The 22095-nt window shown below is 39.6% G+C and overlaps 2 protein-coding genes across 4 annotated transcripts in view; one reads left to right on the forward strand and one right to left on the reverse strand.

The window, feature by feature from the left end:
- LOC126412418 (zinc finger protein 836-like) overlaps nucleotides 1-8963 on the reverse strand; it is a 167449-nt gene extending 158486 nt beyond the window's left edge. For all 3 annotated transcript variants that reach the window (XM_050082008.1, XM_050082007.1, XM_050082006.1), the window contains exon 1: nucleotides 8811-8963. In XM_050082008.1, the coding sequence (XP_049937965.1) occupies nucleotides 8811-8852 (42 nt within the window). In that variant the 5' untranslated portion in view covers nucleotides 8853-8963. The remainder of the gene's footprint in view (nucleotides 1-8810) is intronic.
- Nucleotides 8964-9303: 340 nt separating this feature from the next.
- The window catches only part of LOC126412878 (uncharacterized), a 46774-nt gene continuing 33982 nt past the window's right edge, over nucleotides 9304-22095 (forward strand). Inside the window, exons 1-2 of the mRNA XM_050082761.1 lie at nucleotides 9304-9509; nucleotides 16244-16977. Of these exons, the coding sequence (XP_049938718.1) occupies nucleotides 9441-9509; nucleotides 16244-16977 (803 nt within the window). The 5' untranslated portion in view covers nucleotides 9304-9440. The remainder of the gene's footprint in view (nucleotides 9510-16243; nucleotides 16978-22095) is intronic.

A 22095-nucleotide genomic window follows, 5' to 3' on the forward strand; every position in this document is an offset into this window, starting at 1 on the left:
GCAAGAACATCCCTTTCTGTTGGTCCGACGAGTGTGGGCAGGCTTTTGTCCCCCTGAAGGCTCATTTGCAGTCGGCGCCTTGTCTTGCCACATTCCGTCCGGGTCAGCACTTGGTTCTGGCGACTGACACGTCACAGTATGGCCTAGGGGCAGTTCTCACCCATTGGTATGAGGATGGGTCAGAACGACCCATCACCTATGCTTCCAAGACCCTCAACATTGCGCAACGGCGTTACTCTCAAATCGAAAAGGAGGCAATCGCTATCATTTATGATCTAAAAAAGTTTAGCGTTTTTTTGTATGGTTCTAAGTTTCACCTCATCACTGACCACAAGCCGCTGGTCTCTCTGTTCAACCCATCAGCGTCACTTCCGGATAAGGCAGCTCACCGCCTGCAACGTTGGGCCTTATACTTGTCTCGTTTTCACTATGAGATTCACTATCGCCCCACGGCCCAGCACGCCAACGCTGACACATTGTCGCGATTGCCGATGGGCCCCGACCCGGTTTTCGATCATGATGAACTACTCTGTTTCCACATTGATGAGGAAGAACGTCGTGCAGTCGAAGATTTTCCACTTACAGGTTCGCAGGTCGCGTTGGCTACTGCGCGGCACCCAGTCCTGTGTCAGGTGATCGGTTTTGTTCAACGGGGTTGGCTGGACAGGACCAAGGGCCGGGCATCAGATCCCCTTCACAACTACCATGCTTTGCACCTTTGTCTGTCTGTTCATGATGGTGTTGTTCTTCTGGCCACGGATGGCGCGTCTCCACGGGTCGAGGTGCCAGCCTCTCTTCGCAAAGATGTTCTCAAACTGTTGCATGAAGGCCATTGGAGTATTTCTCGGACTAAGTCCCTGGCCCGCAGGCATGTTTATTGGCCCGGTATTGATTCGGACATCGCCCACATGGTTGCTACATGTGGTCAGTGTGCTCAACAAGTGGCTGCACCTCGTACAATGCCCTCTCCGTGGCCTGATCCGGCGCAGCCATGGGAATGGGTGCACGCTGACTTTGCCGGCCCCTTCCTCTGTACTTATTGGCTACTGTTGATTGACGCCTTCTCGAAGTTTCCGTTTGTTGTTCGACGTCCGTCGCCCACCACTGTGGCGACGACACTGGCTTTGTCCAAAATCTTTGCACTAGAAGGTCTTCCATCCCCGATCGTCATGGACAATGGCCCTCAGTTCTCTTCGCAGGCCTTCCGTGATTTTTGTACTGGACAAGGGATTCATCATGTTACAGCACCGTCCTTCCATCCGCAATCGAATGGGGAGGTCGAGCGCCTTGTCCGCACTTTCAAAAGCCAGATGAAAAAATTCCTTAGTGATTTTTCCACAGATGACGCTCTGCTGCAATTTCTGAGTTCTTATCGCATCACGCCTCTGGGTGATCGCAGCCCTGCTGAACTCCTGCATGGTTGCCAACCGTGCACTCTACTGCACCTGCTTCACCCTGTCAGGCCTTGTGCTGTGTCCCCTAGTGCGGGAAAATACTCGATGTGTGCCGACATGTGGGCGCGAGGGTATGGATCTCGCCCTAAATGGATTCCAGGGGTGGTCAAGGCTCTTCGCGGCCGCCGGCTTTGTGAAATACGTACGGACGACGGCATGGTTGTTCGCCATTACGACCAGATGCGCCCATGAGTGGTGGCCACGCCGGCGCCACTGCCCCTTCCTTCGCCTCCACCAGCCCGAGAAGCCAGTCCTGTTGCTGCTGCCGATCTACCGTACATGTTGATGCAGCCAACGTCGCTACCGCTTCCGAGTACGCCGGAACCGGCCCCAGTCGCGACGCCACCTTCTCCGGGACCCATCTCGCTGGAGCACACCCCCAGGTCCACAACACCTATGGATGCTGCTCCGGAATTTTCACCCATCATCTTGTCCAGGAGGCACGTTCCACGCACGAGCTTCTGTCCTGGACATTTTCGACCATACTCTCATGTCTCTCCGCGGGATCTTCTCGGGGCCTCACAAGAGGCCATAGATGTCTCCGCACTGTCCATGTCTCCAAGGAAGTGAATCGAGTGAGGTGGCGCAGTGGTAGCGCACTGGACTCGCATTGTCCAACATTACCATGGGAACTGAGCAGCTGGCACAATATTACTATCAATCGCTGTGTTGCTATTACTCAAATGGTTGTGAACTTAAAGTGCATCCTCTGGCAGGATCACATCAGACTCCAACAGGGTGCCGACTGACCTCAGCCAGTGTTGATGCAAGCAGTGGACTGCACACCAGAATTGTTATTGTATTGACTACAGCGTTATTCAGGTGTCTAAGACAGGACTTTGGGAACCTGAATTAATATAGCTTGTACTTTTTTCAGTAGTGAGTGTATGTAAATTTATTGTTGGAAATAAACCCCATTGTTGGTGTGTGTAAATTGGCTTTACAAAGAAAAAGAAAGAACAGGTAATTACGGTATTGTTTCTTCGCCACATCATAAGTGGCTCCGAGCACTATGGGACTTAACTTCTGAGGTCATCAGTCGCCTAGAACTTAGAACTACTTAAACCTAACTAACCTAAGGACATCACACACACATCATTAGTGAAATTGTCCTCAAAGGACATGGAATAAAACAAATATCTTAAAAAAAAATTTATTAAGAGTAAAAACCAAACTTTTCACAAATATATATACACTGAAGTCCATAAAATCATTCTTGAGCTATTGTAGTTACACATTGTCAAACAGGAAACAGTTTGCAGCACTTATATAATTGCCCTGAAGATATGCAGAAGTCTGACTTTATTTAACACTGACATATGATATTATTAATAATACATACACACCTGAGTCTACTAAGAAACTCACCAGTGAAGTAGTTTGTTCCATGTTCTGTACATCACATTCATGATAAGCATCATGATATAACGTGTTATTTGATAAAACATTGTAGAGGCAATCAGTGACATGCTGGTCATTTACAGGTCCATAACTGACTAATTATTTCCATTCAAGAAGCTGTATTATTGAAAGTTGGGATATCATCCATTGTCTTTGATCCACGACATCATCAAGATGGCGGACACCCTGATTTCGAGATTATTCAGTATGGCAATCATAAGGTCACTCATTACACCCATGAACAAACATCAATAACACACGAAACATTTAATTCCAGCAACAGAATCAAACTAACAGGACACCCATGAGAAGTAGGCAGTTCTGGGCAGGGACAATCTAAGTATATGACATTAGCAACCACAACACAATTCCAAAGTAAATATTAACCCAAAAATGATGAAAACACACACACACACACCATTTACTCATGCATATCACTTGACCTATAGAGCTCAAGTGAAGCCAGTGATACCAAAAACTGACACCCAGCTCTACAATCTAGTACAGCAAATTTCACTTGTCCTACATACCTGAAATGAACACAGTGACATCAGGATCCCACACACAAATCAAAAACTTGGTCACGCAAATTTTGCTTTACCTATATAGCTCAAACAAAGCATACCTACAACTCACAACTAACAGAACTATTATCAAAACCTAACAAGACCAAAGTAACTATAACACACTCTACAATACCCACAAATACAAACTACTAAGTATGAATCTAAAACACCAACACAAACCACAAAATCATAAAAAATTACTCCACCATAAATTTCAAATCCCCACATCTCAGAAATTTATGAACTAGAAAAACACACTACATTTCTTGTAACAATAAAGATAAAAAATACATAAAAATGTATATAATACTCTAAGTCAGCTGACAAATAAATTTAGGCTGGTACACGTCAATTTCATACATTCCGTGCATTGCTTACACTTTGCACATTAAGCCAAGAAAACAAAACTGAAGAAATTTGATAGTAGACGTCATATCACCATACATAGCAGAAACCGATCAATGACTAGTAAATTTCATTGCATGATCCATTCCAACCAAATGAAACACTGACAACATAGCTTTCAATCCAATAACAATATTATGAAAAAACAATTTCCAAACTGGAAACATATAAGTAGCTAATAACTAACAACATTAAATAACTAACTGACAAGGCAACAAAAACAAATTTCCAAAACACCAAGTAAGACACAGCACCAAGTCCAGTGCTGCACTAACATCACTGACAAACATTTTAGAAATATAAACATTCCATGCTAGAGTGTGCCATCACTTACTCCAACACACCCTCAGTAAACACAATCCATTTAAAGTATGCCATGCTTCAATGACATTACACTTCACAATGCAGTTACCTCACATGTCACAGCCAACAGGTGGTATCCCAGCTTTCAACTGTCACCAAGAATTACTGTATGGTGTAGAAGGAGCCGTTACGGACAAAAACTTAAATTTACATTTTACAAAATTTCTGCTGTTTGTCAGAAGTTTTATTTCAACGCACAGATTATCAACTGGATTTAAGAACAGGAAGGCCCACGGTGGATCTAATTTATGCTGTAAGACAACTGCAAGAACAGCACTATGAATATGGAATAGATCTACTAATGACCTTCCTGGACACTGAAAAAGCGTATGATAGTGTACGTAGAAGCAAAGTGTGGAAAGCCCTAGAGAACAGAGGAGTAGAAAAACAGATTATTTGGGGGTAAGGGAAATGTACCATGGAAGTGTGATCTTTGTGAAAGTGGGAGGACAGAGATCAGCTTCTACTGAACAGAAGAATGGCTTGAGGCAGGGAAGCACACTTTCACCATTACTCTTCATTTTAGTGATAGATGATATAATGAGTACAGTAGCACAAGCAATTGATGAAAGGAAGATGAAAGCTATGGTGTTTGCAGATGATCTGATGATTTGGGGGAATAAGGAGGAGGAAGTACAAGAGCCGTTGGATGTATGGGAACGAACAGTACAAGAATATGGCATGAAATTTAGTATAAGTAAGAGTGAGGTGATTATCACAACAAAAAATAAGGAGAGAGGAACAACTGGAATAACAATTGGTGAGGAATGACTGAGGAGAGTGGAGAGTTTCAAGTACCTAGGAAGCCCAATACAGGAAGATGAAAAAACGACAAGTGGGGGAGAAAAGCAGCACTATTTCAGAAGAGTGTCAGAAGCCTCTCAAATCAGTAAAAAGATTATATACCGGTCATAATACGTCCCAATCCTGACATATGCCAATGAAACCTGTGTTATGAAAGGAAGAGAGAAAATACAAGCTAGTGAGATGAAATTCTTGAGAAACAGTATTGGACTGATAAAGACAGACAGGTTAAGAAAGGAGAGGATCAGAGAGTTAATGAAGGTGGAACCATTACAGGAGGAGATAGAGAAATCAAGGCTGAAAGGGTATGGACACGTTAAGAGAATAGAGAAGGAGGAGATACCCAGGAGGATACACGAGATCGAACTGGATGGAAAGAGACCGAGAGACAGATGGCTGAAAAGAGTAGAGGAATGCGTCCAGAAGACAGGAGAAGACTGGACCAAGGTGAAGACAGAGAGATGGTAGCAAGACAGAAGATATTGGAGAGGCCTATGTTCCATACAGACCCGGCCAGAGGCTTGAAACTGTCCAAGATGGTGATGATGATGATGATGATTTGTATTCTGTCCTGTGATAGAAGTGGGAAGTGCAAATCATTTTTCCTTCTAGTATTGTATTGCTGAATATCTCTATCAGTTTCTAAATGTTATGGATTGTTGACAACAAACTTCATTAGTAAATAAATGTATTGTGATACTGCAATTAACATTCCCAATTGTTTAAATATATGCCTGCAAGACAAATGTGTCAACTCCATATATAAATCTAATTAGTTTATTTTGGGCAATGAATACCTTTTATCTACGAAAGCAATTATTCCAAAATATTACATGCAGGGCACCAGTGAACGAAAAGAAGCAAAATATATAACTTAGCCCAAATTACTGATTTCTATGTCACCAAAGTTGGCAATCTTTTTTTTGACAAATATGTGGAACCCAAGCATTTTAGCAGATCTATATGGTTTTTCCAATGTAACTTTTCACCAGTAAGCACTCAAAGACATTATTACTTTCAACCACTTTTATTAGTCCTACAACACTCACAGTAGATGGGGTAATTTTGAAAGCATAAAACTAAAACAAATTTTTTAAAGTAAAGAGTTTGCACAATAGTGGTTGTTAATTCAAACAAAATCATTTGCTATTTCCCTGTGGATGCTTCTTTTATCTGCCTGACAAGGAGTGTTGGTCACAATTAAATCATTTGGCCTCCTCTTACATAATATCCTCTTATGCTATATTTCGTCAGTAGCTAAGCTCTGCTATGGGTGCTGGAAAGTTCTGGAATAATTAACGCTTTACTGATTCATACCAACTGACTTTAAATCTTTATGCAGATTATTGTTATTCTTCTTACTGGTTTTAATTATCAAAAGTTTCATTAATAACTAAACATATTGAGAAGCAGTAGTTAGATTGCCCAGGTACTCAAAAACGCTTCAGCAGGCCATTCTTCATTCGTGATCTGAATTCATGTAGCCATGTATGGAAATGAAACCTGGACAATAAATAGTTTAGACAAGAAGAGACTAGAAGCATTCAAAAGGTGGTGCTACAGCAGAATGCTGAAGATTAGACGGGAAGATCAACAGGAACTGCAAAGTGGCTTAGCAGGTATGACTAGAGGACAAATGTAAGGGTGTAGAGGCATATATCACTAGTGATAAGACAGATACTGTCTACAGTAAAATTAGAGAGACCTTTGGAGAAAAGAGAACCACTTGTATGAATATCAAGCACTCAGATGGAAACCCAGTTCTATGCAAAGAAGGGAAAGCAGAAAGGTGGAAGGAGTACACACAGGGTCTCTTACGCTATATTTCATCAGTAGCTAAGCTCTGCTATGGGTGTTGGAAAGTTCTGGAATAATGAACACTTTACTGATTCATACCAACTGACTTTAAATCTTTATGCAGATTATTGTTATTCTGCTTACTGGTTTTAATTATCAAAAATGTCATTTATAACTAAACATATTGAGAAGCAGTATGGAAATAAAACATGGACGATAAATAGTGTAGACATGAAGAGAATAAAAGCATGTGAAATGTGATGCTACAGAAGAATGCTGAAGATTAGGGTGATGCACTTGAGGACAACATTATGGAAATGGAAGAGGATGTAGATGAAGATGAAATGGCAGATATGATACTGCATGAAGAGTTTGACAGAACACTGAAAGACCTAAGCCAAAACAAGGCCCCGGGAGTACACAGCATTTCATTAGAACTACTGATAGCCATGGGAGAGCCAGTACTGACAAAACTCTACCATCTGGTGAGCAAGATGTACGAGACAGATGAAATACCCTCACTCTTCAAGAAGAATATAATAATTCCAACCCTAAAGAAAGCAGGTGTTAGCAGATGTGAAAATTACCGAACTATCAGTTTAATAAGTCACGGCTGCAAAATATTAACAAGAATTCTTTACAGACAAATGGAAAAACTCGTAGAAGGCAACCTCATGGAAGAACAGTTTTGATTCTGTAGAAATGTTGGAACACGTGAGGCAATACTGACCCAATTACTTATCTTAGAAGATGGATTAAGGAAAGTCTTGCATATGTAGACTTAGAGAAAGATTTTGACAATGTTGACTGGAATTGTCTCCTTCAAATTTTAAACATGGCAGGGGTAAAATACAGGGAGTGAAAGGCTATTTACAATTTCTACAGAAACCAGACGGCAGTTACAAGAGTCGAGGGGCATGAAAGGGAGGCAGTGGTTGGGAAGGGAGTGAGACAGGGTTGTAGCCTATCCCCAATGTTATTCAATCAGTATATTGAGCAAGCAGTAAAGGAAACAAAATAAAAATTTGAAGTAGGAATTAAAACCAATGGAGCAGAAATAAAAACTTTGAAGTACGCCGATGACATTGTAAGTCTGTCAGAGACAGTGAAGGACCTGGAAGAGCATTTGTACGGAATGGACAGTGCCTTGAAAGGAGGATGTAAGATGAACATCAACAAAAGCAAAACAAGGATAATGGAATGTAGTCGAATTGAATCAGGTGATGCTGAGGGAATTAGATTAGGAAATGAGTTAAAGTAGTAAATGAGTTTTGCTGTTTGGGGAGCAAAATAATTGATGATGGTCAACATAGAGAGGATATTAAATGTAGACTAGCAATGGCAAGGAAAGAGTTTCTGCTGAAGAGGATTTTGTTAACATCGAGTATAGCTTTATGCGTCAGGAAGTCGTTTGTGAAAGTATTTGTATGGAGTGTAGCCACGTATGGAAATAAAACATGGACGATAAATAGTGTAGACATGAAGAGAATAAAAGCATGTGAAATGTGATGCTACAGAAGAATGCTGAAGATTAGATGGGTAGATCATGTAACTAATGAGGAGGTACTGAATAGAGCTGGGGAGAAGAGAAATTTGTGGCACAGTTTTACTAGAAGAAGGGATCGGATGATACGACATGTTCTGAGGCTTCAAGGGATCACCAATTTAGTATTGGAGGGCAGCAAGGAGGGTAAGAATCGTAGAGGGAGACCAAGGGATGAATACACTAAGTAGATTCACAAGCATGTAGGTTGCAGTAGGTACTGGGAGATGATGAGGCTTGCACAGGTTAGAGTAGCATGGAGCGCTGCATCAAACCAGTCTCAGGACTGGAGACACAACAACAACAACAACAACAACAACAACAACAACAACAACAACAACTTTGAAAATTTTGGCGTGGCTTGATGAGTAACGCGGATAGGATACCGTATGAGAGAGAATGAAATTAGGCTAAGTGTACTTATTTCGTGTCTGACAAACACAAGAAAAAACAAGAAAGTGTCCGGGAACGACTTACCTGCTTAAGGACGTCGGTATCCTCGTTTTCTCCCATTGCCATGACGATTACATTAAATTTTTATTACACACCACTGTATATCAACATTCAAACGTAGTGCGTTTTGTATCTAAATTTCTCATAACCTAACAGCAGAAGGCACCTCTCATACTCACCATAGATATTCAACTACATAGACTTCGTTTCGATTGCATTTTGAATTTTATTGATATACTTATTTAATAAAAGCGAGATTGTGTGGACTAACGTTGTTTACTATCTAATGACAAAATGATGATGTTCTGGTACTCACTACATAAATTATATTAACAGAGCAGAGCCTACGATAGTGATATGCTGCCCATGCGTACCTTTCTTAATTGCAGTTGTTCGTCTTTAAACATTAAACATTTGCATGATTTATCTGCAGTTTAATCTTTATTTAAAAATCTGTTTCATAGGAGAAAATTTGCGACCATTTGCACAACATCGACGTCCCCAAAAAATTCCATGATCAATAATATCTTTGAATGTTTGTAAACAAAATAGCATGTGGCCGTGTGCCGATATCTTGAGAAGAAGTGTCTCTCACTTCTTTTTAGTAATACTGTGAAGATTTTGGACACTACTAGGTCGTAAGTGACTGCTAAAATGAGTTGGGGACATGCAGAATGGGATATAGACTGTGATTCAAAACTGGTCGAAAATTTATTTTCTCGGGTAAGTAAAACAGAAACACCATTAAATCTTTTGTACGTAATGATCCAGACATGTATACATGTGGTACCTTTCAAAATACCCCAGACCTTAACCTTGAGAAATAAATGGTATTGCCAAAGTAGAGAACTTGCACCTTGCTTTCATTTTGTTATGTAAAAGTATCCATTTAATACAAATTAAGTCTAGGTTACTAATAATGATTATAGTGCGTTGCAATGAGAACCCTAGTGATGACAGCAATATACTGGTGCGCATTTCATGCGTGAAATTTCCCTTATATGTGTTACATATTAATAAAAGAAACGCGATTTGATGAAATCGCAGTGCATTAAAGAAAAAGAATGAGGAAAATATCAATGAGACGACAGCCACTTATCAGGTTGCTAAACACTTTGCTTGTCTTATGTAGGTATTTGATGAGCCACTTGTAATTGACATGGTATGCATACAGTATGCTGCCTGAACTTGTTTGTGGGGAGCTCAATCAGGGGGATGCTAACCTAATTGTCAATTAACAGGTCATGTGTTCAGAGTGAAATGGATATCAAAATTAATATAATCATAGACCTAGTGGGATAGTGCTGTTATTGATTATTATTATGATCCAGAAACAGAGCCTAGTTATCTGCCACAAGAATCATAGAAAGTAGAAATAGCTGGCTGTTGATAGTTGTTATAAGGAAAATAGAAAATACTAGGCCTATATTTGAGTCATGCTTTTTAATGCAACCTGTTGGACTGCCTGCCTTGAAATCTAATTCATGTGAAACATCACAGTAGAAAAATTTTCTTTGGGAAACATTATCTCACCACACAGTCAATCTCTGTAACAGAATAAACTACTAGAGGGAGGGGATAGGCATAATAGTCACCCATTGTAGTGCACCAAATGTAAGTAAATGTTCTGGTTCTGTGCACAAAAACTACAGCTCACCAGATTTAAAGAAAGGAATATCATATCTTTTTGAACACATGAAATGTGGAAAATATCAGAAATTTCAGTTTTTAAAATTTTGATTCATTCATATGTCAAGACTTGACCTATTTGCTCTGATAATGATAAATAACAACAACAGTAATTATTATTTTTTGTTTTTATGGTATCGGTTATATAGCTGTGAATGCTCCTCAGACTAATGCGAAGGTTGTGTCCCTCTTTGAGTGATTGAGTCGAGTGTGTTAAAGCAAAATGTGGAAAACTACTCGGGGAAGAGGGGTGTTCACACATGTTCACATCATACGCAGGATGTTTTGCATGTCATTGCTTTTGGTAAAAGGCTAATTGCGTGACTAAATTCCAGAAGCATCCAGTCTGACCAAAACAGCAGCCTAACCATACTTTCCCAGTGATTACTCGGGGAAGAGGGGTGTTCACACATGTTCACATCATACGCAGGATGTTTTGCATGTCATTGCTTTTGGTAAAAGGCTACTTGCATGACTAAATTCCAGAAGCATCCAGTCTGACCAAAACAACAGCCTAACCATACTTTCCCAGTGATTTACTTTGTAATCCCTAGGCCTCTTCTAGAGAGCAAATTTATCCAGAAGACAGAGCTGCAGTATAAATATTGTTACAGTTGAAGATACTATTGGCAAATTATACTACTGAAACTTGGATAATGTTATGTTTTAAAGAAAATGTTTTTTCCCTCTTTCATCAAAAGATTGTAAGACTCGCTGCAAAATAGGGTGAATGTTTAGTATCCATACAGAATAAATAAAAAGTCGGCAGATTTCTTGTCCATATCACAACTTCAGATGGAAATCATTGAAGTTGAACAGATTCATCTTGAAGAATATACACTAATGTCATAATTCTGTAAGGTGGAATGGCTACAAATCAGTATCAGGAATTAAGTCTCGGACCATAAGATTAATGAATATGGTGATGAATAGCTCTTTAAATTCTGTGCCACCATAGTGGATAAAGAAACACACAAGTTTGTAGTACTGATAATTTATAGGTAGGAAGTAAGAGGGTTATTTGGAAAATAAGATCAGACTTCATAAAGACATAAAACATCACAGTTTTTATCAAAAACCTGTTTTTATTTAATTCCGTATATGTTTCTCTATTTTTCTGCATAGTTACTGTGTTGTTTAAACAGTTGTCATAACATTCTACAAGCTTTCATATCCCTAAGTCATACAAATCTGGCACCTATGAGGATAACCAGTCTTTAACTGCTTCTGTAACCTCATCGTTTGTTGTGAAGCACTTGCTGCTGAGATGCACCTTTAGGCAGTGGAACAAGTGAAAATTGCTTGGCTTCAAGTCTGGACTGTATGTTGGATGGACAGTCTGTTCCCATCCAAAATATCTGATTATATTTTTGGCGTGAATAGTAGAATGGGATTTGGTATTATCATGCAGCAACAGAACTCCAGGCATCAGGAGGCCACATCCCTTTTTCTGTGTTGCTCATTGAAGATTAGTCAGGATAGTACAGTAAGCGACTGGGTTTATTGCTGTCCCTTGCTGCATAAACGCGACCAAGAAGACTCTGTGTCTATCCCAAAACATGGTTGTCATAACCTTTTGTGCTGAGATTATACTTTGCCTTGACTTTCACTGGTGTTGTCATGTGAGACCATTCCATTGACTGATGTTTAAATGAGGAGGTCATGTGAGGAATACACATCTCATCTCCCTTGTGATAATGTTCTCAAAAAATTGATCCAGACCACTAGCCATTCTTTCCATTTTGTGTTTCTCAGTAAGCAACGTGGGAACCCAACATGTACAGAATTTATGAAATTGCAACTATTCAGAGACAATTTTGTGCCACATTGCTCTACCCACATTCAGAAATTCCAATGCTAAGGTTGAAATTGTGAATCGTCAGTTTCCACAAATCTGTTTGACCACCTCTTTGACTAAATTTTCTGAGATCACTGACAGTCAGCTTGATCGTGTTTCATAATGGAAATTTTCCCATCTGTCCTTAAAGCTCTCACTCACTTACACATTTTGCAGTCAATCATCGCGTTGGGGTGGTACACCTCATTCATCTATCAATGAATGTCTGCTGCTGCAATGTTCCTTGCTGTTAAAAACTGCGTCACTGACCGTACGTCACAGTCGGGGCCTGATCAGTTGTTTTAAACTTTTTGAACTGGCACTGTAAACAGCACACTGCTACAGTAGCAGTGAAAATGGTGTTGTTTAATGAGCAAGAGAAGCCAGGATTTGGCGCAGATGCACATTTCAATGTTACTTACTTACTTACTCCTTGGCGCTACAGCCTTGTAAGGACTTGGCCTCCCAAACAATCTCTGCCCATTCTTCTCTGCTGGCTGCCTTGGCTCTCCATCTTCTAACTCCCATCTTCTCAAGTCCTCCTCCACAGTGTCTAGCCATCTGGTCCTTGGTCTGTCCCTTGTATGATGTCCACTGGGTTTTCCTTTGAAAACTTTCTTAACTGTGCTGTTCTCCCCCATTCTTTCTACATTTCCCAACCAACTTAGTATATTGCTCTTTATTTCTGTCATGATATCTCGTTTGTTTTACAACTCTCTGATATCCTTATTATTTCTGATTCTCCAAAAACCCCTATCATTGACTGTCCCGTAGATTTTCCTAAGTATCATCCTTTCCCATCTCAGCAACAACTCATCATCATTTTGTGTCATAGTACAGGTCTCCAAACCATACGTCACCACAGGTCTAACTACTGTACGATACACAGTCAGCTTCAGTTCCTACTAAGGCTCCTTGCTATAAACACTTTAATCAGTCCCAAGTAGCTCCTGTTACCAGCTGCAATCCTTGCATGTATTTCTTCTCTCAAATCATTATTCTCAGTTAACAGTTACACAAGATATTTAAAGCTCTCATTGCAATCATATTCTTTTCCTTTCAAAGTCATGCGTCTTTCTCCTTCACTATATATTTTTCTAGATGTTAACATATACTTGATCTTTGATGGATTAATGGTCAGCCCCATCTCTACACCATATTTTTCTGCTTTTTCATGCTTTTCTTCCAGGTCCTGTTTCCTCCTGGATAACAAATCAATATCACCCACGTATGCAGGCTTGTGAGTCACTCTATTAAATAGTGTTCCTCCAGAGTTGTTGTTTTGTGTCTTTCACATTATGCTCTCCACAAATTCAATGTTTGTGTGACATTTGATTAGCTATGGCAACTCAGAGAACTGCATATTTGGAGAGGGACTGCTCGTCACTACAGGTGCGACAACCATGGGGTCTAGGCTGTGTGGAAGGGACTTCTTGGTATGGAATGGGTAGCAGCTGCCGAAGCGGACATGTAGTTGGTGGCTGGTAGGTTTAATGTAGACAGAGAAACTGATGTAGCCATCCTTGAAGTAGAGGACAACATCAGGGAAGGTGGCTTTGTTGGGTTGAGGAGAATTAGGTGAAGCAACTGGGGAAGAGTGGAGGAGTGTGAGTAGGTTAACCTCACCATCAGTACAGACTATGAAGATGTCATCAGTGAATATGAATGAGAGGGCTTTGGGATTCTGGATGGTTAGGGAAAGTTCGTGTAGACAGCCATGAATAGACTGTCATAAGATGGTGCCATGTGGGTGCCCATTGCTTTATCATGGATTTGTTTGTAGGTGACGCCTTCACAGGTGAAGTAATTGTGGGTGAGGTTATAGGTGGTCATGATAAACAGGAAGGAGATTGTAGATTTAGAGTCAGTTGGGCATTGGGAAAGATTACTGTTTAGTAGTGACAAGGCCATGAGCATTAGGGGTGTTAGTGTAGAGAGAAGTGCCATCAGCAATGATGCACAAGTTGCCATATAGTAAAGGAACAGGAACTGTGGAGATTCGATGGAGGAAATGGTTTGTGTCGTTAATATAGGATGATAGGTTACAGGTAATAAGTTGAAGCTATTGGTCCCCAAGAGCTGAGAGTCTCTCAATGGTTTGTAGGTGGACGAATATGACAGCTGTCAGAGTCCCTCTGCCAGGTAGTCCCTGTGGTTCAAAACCACAGTGGTGAACCCTCTGTAAAAATGTACAGGGTATGTAAAAATACGTCAGCAAAAAGGACAGAACAGATGAAGTATAGGGAAAGGAGGTCAAACCTGAGGGAGTAGGGCTGATAGTGAAAAGATAAAAAAAGTAAAATTGAAAGGAAAATACAATGAGGTCAAAAAGAAAAATTAATAAAAATATGATTATGTAGAATACAGGCCAGTAGGTGGATATGTGTGAAGAGAGGGGACAGCGGCGTTAGTATGTGCATGTTGGAATAAGGGAAAAAGAAGAATAAGAAGGGGTGAGGTTGGTAGGTCAAAGTTCAACAAGCTCAAATGGCACAAGAACGTTTGAAAAATAAGACAGAAATATGAAATACTGAGGCAGGAGACATGATCAGTTTAAATATCTAGGAGTAGCTCTATCCTCCAGTCACTCAGTGTCACCCAGGGCTGGAGAAACTGAATCATATTCCCCACCAGAGCCTCAACTACCTCTCATTGTGCCCGAAAATGAGGCATATCCTGCCCACTATCCTTTCCATCTCTCCCACAGTAATATTCTGCCGCCCACTCAACCTGTGCATTACCTATGTTCATACCTACTTCACTCCTGCTCCGAACACTTTCCCTCATGTCTCATATTCATATAACAGATCTAGATGCAAGACCTGTTCTGTATGTCCTCCTACTACCACCTACTCCAGTCTGGTCACAGGCATCACCTATCCCATGAAAGACAGGGCTGTGTGTGAAAGGTGTCATGTGATCTACTATTTAAGCTGCAACAACTGTGCTGCATTCTATGTGGGTGTGACAACCAACAAGACATCTGTCCACAAAAATGGCCACTGACAAACTGTGGCCAGGAGGCAGCTGTATCATGCAGTTGCTGAACATGCTGCCCAACACAAAGTGCTTCACTTGAATGACTCCTTCTCAGGCTGTGCCTTTTGCATCCTTCCTACCAACACAATCTTTTCTGAACCTGTACAGGTCGGCCTGTGAACACTCCCTGCAACATATCCTACATTCCCATAGCCCTCTGGCTCAGCCTTCACTAGTGCCAGCCCTTCACTCAAATACCCCCTTCCCTGCTCCCTCTGCAGCACTATACAGCCTTCTATTCAACCAACACACACATTAGTCATTTTTTCCTTTTCCGTCCGCCCTCCGAAAACCTCAGGACTGCACCTAGCAGCCCTACCCTGTCTCTACCACATCCCTACATGCTCCCCCAAGAAGCACTTTACCTTCCCCCATCTCTAACCTGTTGTACCTCCCCCTCTTGGCTCCAGTCTCCTCAATAACCCCACCTTCAGATTGCTTTCTTATCAAGCAAATTGCTGTATGCAGTGGCCTCAGTGGCCAGAGACAATGGAATGTGTGTGTGAGTTGTGCTTGTGTGGATGTGCGAGTGTTTTCTACTTTAGAAGGCCTTTTGGCTAAATTCTCAAACGCATAGAAGTTTTTTGTTATGCCTGCTCACAATTCAGCATCTCCTCTATACGCAAGCAGCAATCTATCCTTTTCATAATACTGTCATTATTCCATCCTCATTTTTCCCATGTTTGCAATTAAAGGTTTTTTATTTTTATATATATATATATTTTGTACTGATTCATTATTGTACAAGTTATTACTCTTCCTATGAATGCATTCTGTTGTTTCATCTAAAGTAACATATTGACATACTCCAACAGTCTTAGTATAATCTCATGATGTTTTTCTAGTTAGTTCCATTAGAAATAAAATAAATCAATGGTGTATTTCCTTACAGAATGACCCTGTCAAGAAGAAAAAAAGAAACAAACATAAAAACAAGCAATCTGATTCATTTCTGGGAGCAGCAGCATCAGCTGGGAGATTTGTTAGGGTAAACCCAACAACTGATTACAGTGGCACTAGTTCTTTATATATTAAGTCCAAAGATAGTCGTAAGAATAAAAGGAAGTTATTAGCAAAAGATAAGAGTTTGCCAAAGAAAATGAAACTGGATGTACTGAACAATGTGTCTGATGACTCAGCGAGAGTTACCAGCAATGAAAAAATCAGTGAAGATGAAAAAGACCAATCCACATGTCAAAAAACAAGGAAGAGAAAAAGAAAGAAAAATATATCTCTTGGAATGTCAGAAAAATCAAAAAGTCATTCATTACAGAAGAAAATCCATAAAAAATGTAAAGATGTTCACAGTGTTTCCAAACAAATTTGTAATGAAACAGATATGCTTCCTAGCAGTGACTTTGAGAAGTCAGAAAAAAATCACCAAGTCTCAGTTGATTTTGACATTGGCTACACAGAAAAGAATGCACCCAAACCCAAAAATCTAAAAGAAGAAAATTCACAACATGCAGCTGTAACTATAAAATCACAGTCACCATACAAAATTAAGCAATTAAAACAATATCTGAAGAAACATGCTTCATCTCCTATCAACATAACGCCCACACAAACCCCAGCCAATTCTCTGAGGGAAAAAATGATGAATAGACTTAAAGCATCACATTTTAGGTATGTGTAATTCTTTTTATTAAGATCTCTCTTTACAAATAGAATTGAACTTTCCTTTACAAACAAGGTGATTACTGTGTGATAGATTTAAGAATCAGTCAGGTTGTATAACTGATGATCTGGCTGTCCTCTCTTTTGCAGTAGTTTCTGAGTTGTTCTTTGTTACCACGCTACTTTCTACAAGAATCTTACACCAAGTGAGGTGGTACAGCAGATATCAAACTAGATTCACATTTGGGAGTATTGGAATTCAAATCCATGTCCAGTCATCCTGTCTAAGTTGTCTGTGGTTTCCTTAATGTAGCGGGTCAGTGCTGTGATGAAGATCTTTGTTTCACAGCTGCCAAATAACTATAGACACAGTTGCAACAATCAGCATAGAAACAAAAACAAAATGGCAGCTGGTCACTCCAAAGGTTAACAGTTATATTATGGGCTGGTTATAATTAAACTTTCACTACATGAAATGACCTGCACAAAAAATGCACGGATGTAGGACAATGAAACTTTGTGGAAGCATTTGTAAGGACATGTAGAAGAGAAAGAAACATTTTAATTTCCATATGAGAGGGAAACATTTGTTAATTACATATCATATTTACATTCCAGGTTGCAGGTGTTGATCAGTGTAATGACCATCTGCATCACAACAGCCTGGATATGATTTCATAGTCGTTCACAGCACTTTCCAAATGGTGAACCATGGAATGTTTAGCAGTTGGTTATTGGCTTCTTCTTCCAGAAGCAGCTCCCAAATCGCCAGTTAATTCACACTTCTGAATCAAGTTCTTCAAGCCTGGTGCAGAAGGGCAGAAGGACCCCTCTCAATATTCCTTTAATGCATCAATACTTGCAAAGAGCAGCAGCGCTATTGCTGTTGTTTTGATAAAACAGCTTTACAAGTAAAGCCCAGCTCACCTTACTGCAGAGATGCACTGTGGGATGGGTAATAATCAAATGCTTGTTACTTCATTACATTGTTACAAAAAGACTCTTAAATTGTCTGTGCATGCTTTCCACCTACCTTTGCCATCAAAAAGAGACAGAAAACTATTTTTGTGGCCAACCAGAAAGCAATGGATAACATACTGGCCATAACTTCCAGTCTGCAAATCCATATTACTCTTTGTGCTGACAGAAAAAAAATGTTCCTACTTCACATTTATTCAGCGGGACCAGGAAATATAAATATAAATAAAAGTTTTGAGTTTTAACTGATTGATGTATTCTATAAAAGTTCACACATACAAAATATGTCTTAGTACTGTAACTAGTATCCCTATCAGAAACAGCACTATTAACAGTTCAGAGGTGACCTCTATGGGAAGTTCAAAGTAAAATGGTGCATCACCCTGACTTTTAATCACCAAAAGTTAATTGCTCATCTTAAAAGTGGAAAATAATCTCGCTATTTGCTGTGCGGTTTTAGCAGCGTTATGGGTGACACACAAACAGTTATTTCTATGAAATCTAAGCAATCCAGAACAGTACAGTCCTCATGAGTTCACATCCTTCTTTTACCAAAAATGTATTAAAGTCTGCCCAGCTCTAACATCATTTGAGGCACAATACACATGGGTATTTGACTGACATGGACAGTTTGATACCTCAGTGCGAAGTGTCTCCTACCACTGCTTCTCTAGCTGTATTTATATAGGGGCCTGGCGGAGCGCCAAACGGAACATCTGCTATCAACCGCCCTAGACACAGGGAGCAGTATCTAAATGGCCCCATTCTCAGACATGTCATTTAACAATTTACAATCTTCTTAATTTTTATATAAATAGTGTTAAGTTTGCTTTAGTTACTGAAAAAGTTTTAGCTCAACTGCATTTAAACTCTGCTGGCTAGAATTTTTAGAACAAAACCAACAGTAGAAAATGGCCTCTGAACTGCCTCTTTAAGATTCCTTGTACCACTGTTGTTTACAATACACTCTTGAAACTTAGTACAGTTGTATTATTTCATGAATATAATTGAGTGCTCTAATTAGGACTTTCTATTACAAATTCAAATGATTCTTAGTCTACCATGAATAAGGACATTTTTGTTCCAAATTTTGTTGTTAGTAAATAACTTGAAAACTCCTAGAGGTAGCTTATTGGTGTCACATATGTAATGTTTGCATGTGAAACTACAGATTTTCAGCTTTTCGAGTCTAATATTTAGGGGCTACAATTTTTTGTAAAAATTCTGATTTTAACCAAAATATTGCTCTGATCAAATTGAGACCTTTTCAGAGTGAGTATTGGCAGTAAGCTGCTTCATAAAATTGTGACATTTCTCTAGCTCAATTTTACTATTTACTTCATTATTAAGCTTGAACCATGAACTTTGCAATTTTTTAAAACAATAAACCTTAGGTATTGTGGTCAAAATAGTTTTTTAAAATAGTCGCATTTCAAAATAGGTTTTTAAAATAGTCACATTTTGGACTAGTCTGCAATTTACTTCATTACCACAGATGTTGCGTTACTTAGAAAATCAACTAACCTTTGTAAGCTCTGTCTTCATATGGGCCAAGAAGTCATTTGCTTAGCAGCGTGCTTTATTACACACATAATTAAAAACCTATTTTTGTTTTAACATACCAATACTCCACGATATACATTTCTTAACACATTCCTTATCTGCATTGTTGCCTGTATGTGCCGAAATTTATCTGTTAATTGGCCAGTGCCTTAATCAAGACTATGCATTTCTCAACCCTTTTTAGACACATGATGGAATTGCTCACCAATTTTCCACCATTTTATCTTATGTGTTGGTCCACTGATTAATTAATTCTTTTTCTCCCTATTTTCATTTCATGTTTCACTTTCCTATTACTGTATTTGAATGCTTCTTTCTCCCTTTTTTATTCATCAGCCTACTTACCTTAGTATTTGCACATATTTTTGGTGTGATCCTCGCACCACTTTCACACATCTCCTTCAATAATATCAAAATGCTTTGGCTTGCCTCTGTTGGCACTTTATTATTAATCTCTCTTACATACAGACAACTTTACTTCCAACATGAAAATCATTATTTTATGCAGAGCCTGTTCTTTCAGATTTTATGAATTTTCAGCTTCAATTACTTATCTTAATTCAAATTATCGTTATTGTGTTGTCACTAATTCTTTTTGTAGATCTTATTTATTATTATTATTATTTTTTACTTTAGCCATTATTTTTGTATCATTGGTGCTCATAAGTTACTTAAAGTTATTTAAACATTTAGAATTTACTATTGCAAACTACCCCTCATATTCTGCTACAAGTCATCATTCGGGTATAGTCATTTTCGGGAATCATTCTTACTTACTAGGAAGGTACTACAAACTAATAGCATATGTACAATATGAAGACATACATCCCTTATTTGCTATAGGTAGAACAGAAGAAGAGAATGAAACTTGAAAGGGAAATAGTTTCATCCAGCTGGGACTGCATGGTACACCAACCTTTGTATATGCCAAAGAGTGGCAGACACCCTACAGAATCTACCTACTGTCAGTTTTGAAAGGCTTCAGATCTACAATGTTTTGCAGACCTAGTTCTCACCTACTTTTTAGATATTCCAGTCGGTGTGCATTTGCCTGAGGCTTACCTATTATATTAAATTATCCTTGATAAACATACATAATCTTCTATGCTCCTGCTGAAATTTTCTTAGATTTTTCTTTTGTTTTGACTAACATCAGTTCACCAGTGTTAAAACTAGTGGGGGCAGATTTTGCGTCATGCCATTTTTTTCTGTTTAAACTTCTTGTATGTATGTTTGCTGTAGCCTGTGCTTTCTTTTCATCTGTAGAGCTCTCAGGTAGGACTGGAGAATCGACTGTGTTTAAAAGGATGTTTTGAGGTTCCTGGTTAAACAGTAGTTCACAAGGGGCAAAGCCTGTTGCATTGTGTTTAAGGTTCTTGCGGACTTCTTCAAAGTTTTGGATATGTTTGGCCCAAGTTGAATGCTTCCTGGGTCAATAAGCTCTACACAGTCTGTGTAAATCGCACATAACCATCTCGCTCATATACACTGAGAAAGTAAACAGAGATCCTTATATGGTAAATACTGTTCTTTTCTAGATAAGCTTTTGACAGAATAATGTAACTGGATAGAAATGACATCCATTCTCTGTGAAATTTTGCCCACCACACCTAGAATAGCTTTTTGTTGCCCTCCCAATCTCGACAATAGTCTTGTCAGACCCTATGCTCCTTCTGCACCTGTCTCCCTACCCCATGGCTCCTACCCCTGTGACCATCCCTGCTGCAAGACTTGCCCTATGCACCCTCCTACCACCGCCTATAGCAGCCCTGTAATTGGCAAAGCATATACTATCAAAAGGAGAGCCACCTGTGAAACGACATGTCATATACCAACTGTTATGTAAACATTGTTCGTCCTTTTACACCAACATGACTGCCACCAAATTGTCAATTAAGATGAATCGGCATAGGCAGAGGGTGAATACTGGCAACACACAATATCCTGTTGCAGAGAATCCTCTAAAACATGACAATTGTGACATCGGTGCCTGTTTCACCACACACACAATCTGGATTCTTCCCCCAGACACCAGTTTCTCAGAACTCCACAGGTAGGAACTAGCACTTCAACTTGTCCTTGGTTCTCGCCACCCACCTGGCCTTAATCCAGAATAATTTCTTCCGCTCACTATTTCTTCACAGTAACTATTTGTTTCTTCACTCCATTGTAGTTTTTTACCTCTTTCATTGTCTTATCCATCTATTTTTCACCGCCGCCTGCCACCTCTGTTACCTACAATGCACGTAGCTTTTCACTCTTATTAACTAATGCATGATGTGTAGCAGTAATATCTGATCCACATACTCCCCTTTCTTCCACTTTTAAGCTCTCAGGTTTTCAAATCTCGTACGATGCAGAACCCATCAATCAGTCTTTCCTTTTCATCCCATGTGGTAAGTCTCTCCTGACCCACAGTTCTGGTTGACTTTCCCTAAATCTATCCATTTTCCTAGACCTTTCCAGTCCTTTTCCTTCACCCCCCTTCCTTCCCCTTCAACATTTCTGCCTGGAGAAGTAACCCTTAGCTCTGGAAGCTTGTCTAATTACAATCTACCATTCTTTTTTTCTTTTCTTTTTTTCTTT

The sequence above is a fragment of the Schistocerca serialis genome, chromosome 7 (genome assembly GCF_023864345.2).
Source record: "Schistocerca serialis cubense isolate TAMUIC-IGC-003099 chromosome 7, iqSchSeri2.2, whole genome shotgun sequence".
Taxonomy (NCBI): Eukaryota; Metazoa; Arthropoda; class Insecta; order Orthoptera; family Acrididae; genus Schistocerca; species Schistocerca serialis.